The 8899-nt window shown below is 41.4% G+C and overlaps 1 protein-coding gene across 1 annotated transcript; it reads left to right on the forward strand.

Annotated features, from left to right (window-relative positions):
* The first annotated feature begins 696 nt into the window (after positions 1–696).
* On the forward strand, positions 697–8685 carry foxg1a (forkhead box G1a). Its single transcript, XM_086275392.1, has one exon. The coding sequence runs from the start codon at positions 934–936 to the stop codon at positions 2257–2259; it is 1326 nt and encodes a 441-aa protein (XP_086131518.1). The 5' UTR covers positions 697–933; the 3' UTR covers positions 2260–8685.
* The last annotated feature ends 214 nt before the right edge of the window (positions 8686–8899 follow it).

An 8899-nucleotide genomic window follows, 5' to 3' on the forward strand; every position in this document is an offset into this window, starting at 1 on the left:
AAATATTTGAATCGGAGGAGTGTAAATATGAGGAGCGGCGGGGATTTGGGTTTACGCATGCACGGTGTGTGTTTTCCAGCTATGGTTTTTTGGTTTAGGTGGGGGAGAGAGTGTGAGAGGGGAGGGATGAGGGGAAGGCACACGAATGTTGATAAGGGTGAGTGTGTTTTCTACGCTGTAAAAAGTGTCCGATTTGGCGGCGTAAAAAGGCTCTAAAGTTTCATTTTCTCTATAAAAAAAATGTCAGGTGAATAAACGAGTGGGTTTTAAAAAATCTCAATTTTTTTATTCGAGTTTAATCCGTTTACAGTTCAAGGGTATGATTTCGCAGATGAGATTAATACGAGGACAGGGAGCACGAGTTTGAAGAAGAATAGTCTAACATCCAACGAAAATTTCGAAGCAAACGATTCGCTTTGGAAACCATAAAAACAGACTAGTTCCTGTCGCAGTTCGATGTTCATTTTGATCAAATTTCGATTCGTTAGGACAGAAACCATGAAATGTATCGGGAAGGTGGGCATTTTTTGCAGCGTGCAAGGCATTGGTGGATGTGTGTGTTTCCCTGTGCGTCATGATTGGCTGAAAGCGCAGAGGACGCCTTAATATTTAATACTAATGTTCCCCTGGTTGGCTGAGGACTGGAAAGGTCCAACCAATGTTTTTTTACTTGCTTTAGTGGCTGTGGCTCCCTAATTAATTGCAGCTATCTGTCTCCTATCGATGTGTGTGTACATGTGTGTTGTGTGTGTGTTTCCTTTTTTCTCCCCAAACCGAACATGAAATAGTTTGTTGGGCTATACTTTCTTTCTTCCTATCTATCCCCCCTTCCTTCCTTCCCGTCCTGGTTCGCAGGCAGAGACAGGACAGATTGAAACCCAGCTGTGATCGTCGCTTTTGGTCGTTGCCATTTTCCCCCCTTATTGCCCGGTGATGTTGGATATGGGAGAGCGCAAAGAGGTGAAAATGATTCCTAAATCGTCGTTTAGTATAAACAGTTTGGTGCCCGAGGCCGTTCAAAGCGACAACAACAATCACCAGAACCAGCATCACCACCAAAACCACCTTCACCACCACCACCAGAACCACCACCACCGGCCCGGCGCCGCGGACGAAGCCGAGCAGAAAGCTCCTCTTCCCGTCGCGCAGCCGGACGTTAAGGCGGACTCTAAAAGTGACTCCTCGAGACAGGAGAGCTGCCCGGACGAGAAGGAGAAGCAGGAAGAGAAAAAGGACGCAAAGGACGGAGACGGCGGCGCTGGAGGGAAGGACGGAGAGAAGAAAAGCGGCAAGTATGAAAAACCTCCTTTTAGTTATAACGCTTTGATAATGATGGCCATCAGACAGAGTCCGGAGAAGCGGCTCACTCTGAACGGCATTTATGAATTCATCATGAAAAACTTCCCGTACTACCGGGAGAACAAACAGGGCTGGCAGAATTCCATCCGACACAATCTCAGCCTCAATAAATGCTTCGTCAAGGTGCCGCGGCACTACGACGACCCGGGCAAGGGGAACTACTGGATGCTGGACCCTAGCAGCGACGACGTTTTCATCGGCGGCACTACCGGGAAACTCCGACGGAGGTCCACCACGTCCCGAGCCAAGCTGGCCTTCAAGCGGGGTGCTCGGCTGACCTCTGGGCTGACCTTCATGGACCGAGCCGGCTCCTTGTACTGGCCCATGTCCCCCTTCCTCTCTCTACACCACCCGCGGGCAGGCGGCGCCCTCGGCTACAACGGGACCTCATCGGGATACCCGGGTCATCCCATGTCCTACAGCACCATGCTCACCCAGAACATGAGCAACAACCACTCGTCATTCCCATCCTCCAACGGGCTCAGCATGGACCGGCTGGTCGGGGGGGATCTCCCCTACGCGACGCACCACCTGACAGCGGCGGCCCTGGCGGCCTCGGCGGTACCCTGCGGCCTCTCCGTGCCTTGCTCCGGGGCCACTTACTCCCTGAACCCCTGCTCGGTGAATCTACTGGCCGGACAGACCAGTTACTTTTTCCCTCATGTCCCACACCCGTCCATGACCACGCAGTCCGGCGGCAGCGGCGGCACCTTGCAGGCCGCCCGGGCTTCGGCCTCCAATTCCCCGCAGGCTCCGTCCTCCTCCTCGCTGCCCTGTGACTCTCTTAGGCCCGCTCTGTCCGGCTCTCTGCCGGCCTTCTCCTCAGGACTTTCCGGGGGGTTGTCTGACTATTTTACGCATCAGAACCAGAGTTCAACCTCCAACCCGCTTATACACTAACACCCCAAACCCTCACCCCCAGCCTCACCCCTCCACTTTATCCCACCTCACCTCTCCATCCATGCATCCATCCCCTCATTCTGCCCTGAAGGAGTGAGAATCTTTAAGTGACTGGAACTGTAAGTTGAACATTTTACACTGAACATTTACATTGTACAAAAAATGACAAAATTATTATAAACTACCTACTATAGAAAAAAGAGAAGAGGCTTAAAACTGCAAAACAAAAAAGAGCAGCACTGAGAAACTAACAGAAAGCAGCCCTGAAGTTTCCAGGTATTTTTTATTATTATTATTATTATTATTATCTTAATTGTTATTATTATTATTATTATTGTTATTATTATTATTATTGCTTCTTCTTCTGCTCCATCTTCTCCAGCAGTTTTAATTTTTGTGTACATAATGTCTGTTCCTATAAGTGTCCGGGGTTTGTCTCTGTATAGTACTGTCAGTCAGCGACGTGCAATGTGATCTGAGATAAAAAAACAAAACAAAACAAACAAAAACACAAAAAACAGAGAGCGTGAGGAGAGCTGCAGGCTGGTTTTTTCTGTTATTATTATTGGAGGAGGTATTACTTTTATAGAATATGTATTTAAAATAGTTTCGTCTAATTTTAAGATTTAAAAAGGTAAAATAATAATAATATCTCTGATAGCCTGTTTTGCCCGCATTTTTGCAGTATTATAAGTATCATGCGGGGTTGAAGAAAAGCGGCGGAGAGTGATTTTATTTTACAAAATTGAAACACATTTTTTATATATTTTTTTTATTTTTTTGTTTCTAGCGACTCTGCCTCCCGCAGTTTAAAGTCCCGAGACTGTTTCTCCACTCGTTTAATTTCCCAGTTGAAAACTGCTAATGTACTTTCTATAGACCAAAGAATCGGTTTTTTAGGATTTTTAGAGTCAGTATTCAGCTGCATAACACTACAGGCCTAATGTGGAAAGAATTAAGGACTGAATGAATGGATGGGAGAAGGTGTGGATGACGGAGTGAATGATGCCTCCCTCACTGCAGAAAATATCCATTTAAACGAGATTTATATTGCTTTTTTGCAGTCTTTTTAAATTAGCTGAAACGTAAATGGAGTTTGGTGGCGCCGATTTTTTTCAGCGTCATCAGCGAAGGATTGTTAGTGCTGCTGGAGAGATTTTTTTTGCCTCCTGTTGCCTGTTTTTTTTTAAACCTTTTGAATTTAACTGCTCGTGCTATAGAAAATTCAGATTTCAAGGCTGAATATTGAGCACAAATTTCTCGTTTTGCTGATGGATATTTTCCGCAGTGCAACCTGTGATGTGCTTTCTTTGACTGTAAACGTGATCGCCGATAAAAACGGACGTTCACGCTTCTTTTCCTTTTATTTACTTTTTGTATTATTAGTAAAAAAAAAAAGCGAGCGAGAGAGAAATGTCTATTTGTAAGTTGAATGTGGGCTTTTGCTTTTCTGTTTTTCTATAAAAGGAGGAACGATGTAAAAACCCGTTTGTTTGACAAGAAAAAAAATGCCTCATTATCTAATACTACTTGGAATGATTGTCCTTTAATTGTCGTCTCTAAAAAAATTTTCATGGTTGTGATACTATTGTGGTCTTATTCTTATTCCCGTGTTTGTCGCTTACAAAAGTTTAAAAAAAGAACAAAAAAAGAAAAAAATAATCATAAAAAATAAAAATAAAAGAATAGGTTACATTCATAACTAATGAAAATCCTTTTGTCTTTTTTTATTCCTGCCGTCCGTGTTTTCACTGATTTCACTGAAAAGCACAAAAATCAATTTAGGATTATTATTGTTCTTTTTTTTTTTTAACAGCAAAACCACCTTTTTTCTTCTTCTAGATTTTAACTTAAATTTTGGATTTTCTTAATCAGATTCTGAATTATGGTTTTATGGAGAGCAAACATCATTTGATTCATTTGTGGGCTAAGGTCGATATCCCACCTCATCCACACGAGTGTTTCCGTTTATGTTTTCCTGGAGTTTTAGTTGTTCTTGTTTACGCACACATCTGGGATTAAAAAAAAATTCAACCTGTGCGTTACAGCTTTTACACGTGCAGATTTATGCGCGTCTCGGTGAAAAAACTGTCAAATGATGCAACCGGAGGTCGCGTTAAGGCTGCTGAAGCCTGACTGACTGTGTGAGGGTCTTTTGGTGTTTCAGGTTGTGACATTTTCTCCTTCTGAGCAGTGAAATCTGAGGCGCTGGAGGCTGTGGCCTCTGGGTTTGTGTGCAGCCCCCTCCACCCCCCCTCCCTAATAATGTCATCTTTGCACTGTTTTATCATCATATGTCTGTTTGGTTTAAACTGCTCACAGCTCAAACCACCGTACACTAGTTGTAAGGAGCTCCAGTTTTTTCAGTCTTTTTTTCCAAAGAAAAGTCAGGATGTGAGAGCAGATTTGAGCGCTGTGTCACTGATGCGTTTTAGTGTTTTAAATGCGGCTTTTCTTGCTCACTTTGCTCAGTTCTGTTTGTTTTTTTAAGCCCCAGAGCAGAAACTTTCTGGATATTTTCCCCTTTACATTTTCAGATTTGACATCTTTCCTAAACAAGAGTCAGCTTTTGCAGGCTAATTGTGGTCACTGGTGTTCTTTCTTTGGCGCTGTGCAGTGTTTTCGTCTGTCTGTGGCTTTTTATGTGTTAACAGGTGATGACTTTGATGGTGAGATGACTCTTCTTCTCTGTTTTTTAATCATTCTGCCTCATCTGATTTTTTTTCTTTTTAAGAATCAGAAAAAGATGATTTTTTCCCCCTTAAATTTAGAGATTTGTGCATTTTTTTCTTGGTCAGGGGCCAAATGGTGATGGCGCGTTTTTTCCACTACAATTTCTGATATTTCCACCGTCAGGAGACTTTCTTTCTTCTTCCCCTTGGCGCTACTGTGGTTTAGATTTTGAGTATTTCAGATGCTGGTGGCCGGGTTTGCGCCTTCTTGAAGCTATTTTACAGCTGAAACTTAAACAAGGTTGAAAATTTACTTCTTAAGTTTGGAACTATTTAATGTTGTGTGAAGTTAATTATTTATTTTTGTGGTGTCATATTTGTACTATGCAACGATCGGTCTGAGATCCACATGTATGCTTCATGTATAGGTCGCAGATGCTTGGTTTGGTTTTTAAATCTCTCCAAATAAACACACACACACACACACACACACACACACACACACACACACACACACACACACACACACACACACACACACACACACACACACACCTTACATTTCAGATTATGTTAATTCGGTTCTTCAGTAAACAGGTTCACATATCGGTTTTCAGTATTTTTGCGCTTCTGTGGAGAAGAAACATGAATTAAATCCAGCAGGGATGCACGTGCTGGTCGTGAAGTCTCACATTTGGAGATTTTCTCTCTTTGTTACCTGATGCTCTGCGTTTAATTCTGTGTGGCTGCAGCTTATGTGCCACTTTCTGTTTTGTTCTTTCTTTTTTGGGGGTGTTTGTGTGTTTCATTCAGGAAGTCTGATTCAAAGCTGAGCGTGTGCGTTTGTGTTGTGCTTTCTGCTGCTGCCGGGATCAGCTTCAGTGTCTTCTTTGAGGTGCTCTGATCGCTTTTTGTGCAGTTGTCGTGATTCCGAACTCAACCTGAAATCAGAATTCTACTTTCAGCCCTGAAAAAGAAAAGTGAGATCTGGATGTAGAGATGTGTTTGCGTCCTCCTCCTCAGCGCTTATGAGCAACGCCTAAAGACTCACAGTGTGTTCAGATGTCGCTGTGATCGCGTGGATGTTTGTTGTTGCAGCTGGTGTGATTTTGATCCGCGGCCTGCAGCTTTTCTTCCTCTCTCTCTCGCTCTCTCTCTATGCTGGTGCACAATCACCACCTCACATTTTTTTCTGCAGGTTTGTGGCGTAAAGCCGTAAACTGAGCCTCTCTGTCTGAGGCGCTGCAGGCCTTCCAGCTTATTCTTCGTGTTTTAACATTTCAGCACAGGCTGCACACCCATATACATTTTTTCTTTCTCCACTTTCAGGAGTTTAAATTCTCTAGAGTCCACTTTAGTTGGTGCCTCATGCTTTCTGAAGCCCGTTTTCTTGCAGTGTTGTTGCTAAATTCGAATAATGTTTGCTCAATTGAAGGAAAAAAACAAAACAAAAAACAAAACAAAAAAAGCTGTTTCGATGTGAGGATCGTCCTTCCTCACCTGACAACACGTTCTAACCTGAATGAGTCTCTGTTCGGTTTTGGATAAACGCTATCACGTGATTTGTCCTATAGTGGAGTATAGTAGGTCTATAGGTCCCCTCCATCCATCTTAAAGCTCCAATTTTCTGTCTCAGAAACAACAGGTCTTGGTGTTGTTGCAGAATGTTGTTTCCCGTCTTCCCTGTCGTTTGGTGGAAAGATAATTCATAATCCATGCAGATGTGAGAGTATTCTGCTCATACAATAAGCCTGCAAAGCAAACACTGAGTTTCTAATAGAGTCAGTGTGAGAAAAATGTGATATTTATCTTATTTAGTTAAAACAAACTCATAAAGAAACCTCACAACAACAACAACAACAACAACAACAACAACAACAGGTAGTGCAATTATTTCAAATAATGACAATGACAGAATAAGGATTATTGCCCTCATGCCTGTCTGCTGCCCACAGGTCAAAGGTTAAACCTCCATCCTTTTTTGTACTTTTCTTAATATGTGTTAAAATAGCAACCATCTTAAAATCTCTTCATTTCTTTCAGTGGAAATTATTCCAAAAAACAAAAACAAAAATCCCAAAAGAAACAAAACAGAGTTCATTATTATTATTGAATGTTTTTGCTTTTTAAACAAAATTCGTGTCCTATTAAGAGATTTTGGATCATGAAATATTTCACTGCTGCACCTGCAGTAACTAAAGCAGGAGGTCAAAGGTCAAACCTTCAGACTGCCTGCAGCTTCCACAGGACGCAAGTGCGACCCATGTGTAGCAGACGTGTAGTGCTTGTGTTGAACCTGCAATCAAAGTAGCAGAAAGTGGAACAAAAGAATGAAGATGCAATGACGCTAATAGTTGTGTCTTTCTGCTTTTATTTGATAATCATTTATTTTTTCTGTGCATCACCGCAGCGGCTGCTAGCTTCAGTCTGAGTGCAGATGGCTCAGGATCTCCTCCGCCTTTTTATCGCGCACAGATCTGTCGTTTGGAGTCGCTGAAAACCTTCGGCTGTTTGTGCTGTTTGCTGCTGCGGCTTTAGTGCTCAGTGGATCAAGTGTGATCTTTCATTCTACAGCTTCAGGGTTTATTTTGCGGATCGATAGCCGGTGTTTTGCTACTCTGTCAGAGGCCTTATGCATGCTTGTTTCGGCTGCCTGGTGAACACATTTCATCCAGAAGGGCTCCTGGGTTTTCTATTTATTTATCAACTTATTTTTTTATGTCTTGATAATGATTATGATTTAAGTTATAGGAGACATTCATTTACTTATTTCTTCAGATCAGAAAAGACTCACTTTAAAGTGTTCAGCATGGCATTTTAAAGGCACAATAATGACTTTTGAGGGATTTTTTGCCTTGAGAAGAAGAGGAAAAGAAAAGAGAATGAATTGAAATTTAAAAAAAAAAATGTGATTATTGGACAATCAGTCAGTCTGGCCTCTAAACCGCAAATCAGTCCTTTAATGGAGAAAGTTTGTTACACAGTAGCTCTTCTTCTAATCAGAAAAATCTCAATTATGTGAAGTTCTGAGCACATTTAGTCAACAGGTATAGAGCTTACATGTTTTTATGAGAAGAATAAAGCTTCTGAAAGAAAATTGCAGTAAAAAATAATTCCTGTCACACACACTACTCTGAATTTGGTTTAATTTGTGACAACGATTTACATTACATCTGGGCATCAAATCAGAGTTTTCCATCACCAACAAGAGGATAACATATGAAGAAAGCCCTAAATGTTTGAATTTGACTAAACAGATTGGACCATTTCACGAGAATCTCATTGTCAGTGATAAAACGCAACAAAATCAAACACTTTGAAATGTAGGTTTTTAAAACTCTAATTCCTTTGGCACTGAAATGAAACGCAGTTAAGGTGCTGAACAGTGTCGGCCTGTTGCCATCAAAACATCTGATTAAAAAACAGAAAGAGTCATTTCAGTGTGGACTCTGAGGGGCAGTAAAGTCCATGAGGACAACGAAATATTTTATTATTTTATATTAGAGATTTAAAGGATAAATGAACATTCCCAGTAGGTGTCTTCAAAATAGCAAAAATAACAACATTAATTTGTAAGGATTAAACATGTGATCTCATAATCCAGGATTTAATTGTAAGATTTAGCTTTATCATGAACGAAAATGGGAAATATCTTGAGAAACTAGATCTGGTGGTTAGGAGATTTTTACAGTCTGAAAAGTAGGAATAAAATTCAGAGTATCTTGGTAGTTTGGCATTAAATAGAAAAACACAAAGCTTGGCAACCCCCCCCCCCCCCCCGAAAAAACCCCCATCAGGCTTTAAAATCCCAGATTTCTTGCATAATCTGATATTAGATTAGAGATAGAACTTTATTAATCCCTCGGGTGGGTTCCTCTGGGAAATTCGATTTCCAAAAAAGCACAGCACCGACAGAAGTTACAGAGTTACAGAATATTATATATATATATATATATATAATACACACA

Source organism: Aulonocara sp. 'chitande type north' Nkhata Bay, linkage group LG19 (genome assembly GCF_057382095.1).
Source record: "Aulonocara sp. 'chitande type north' Nkhata Bay isolate Kocher_YH1m ecotype deep benthic linkage group LG19, A_spYH_male_GT1.1, whole genome shotgun sequence".
NCBI lineage: Eukaryota > Metazoa > Chordata > Actinopteri > Cichliformes > Cichlidae > Aulonocara > Aulonocara sp. 'chitande type north' Nkhata Bay.

Coding starts and splice junctions, on each gene's coding strand:
- foxg1a (XM_086275392.1), top strand. CDS start 934: ATGTTGGATATGGGAGAGCGCAAAGAGGTGAAAATGATTCCTAAATCG.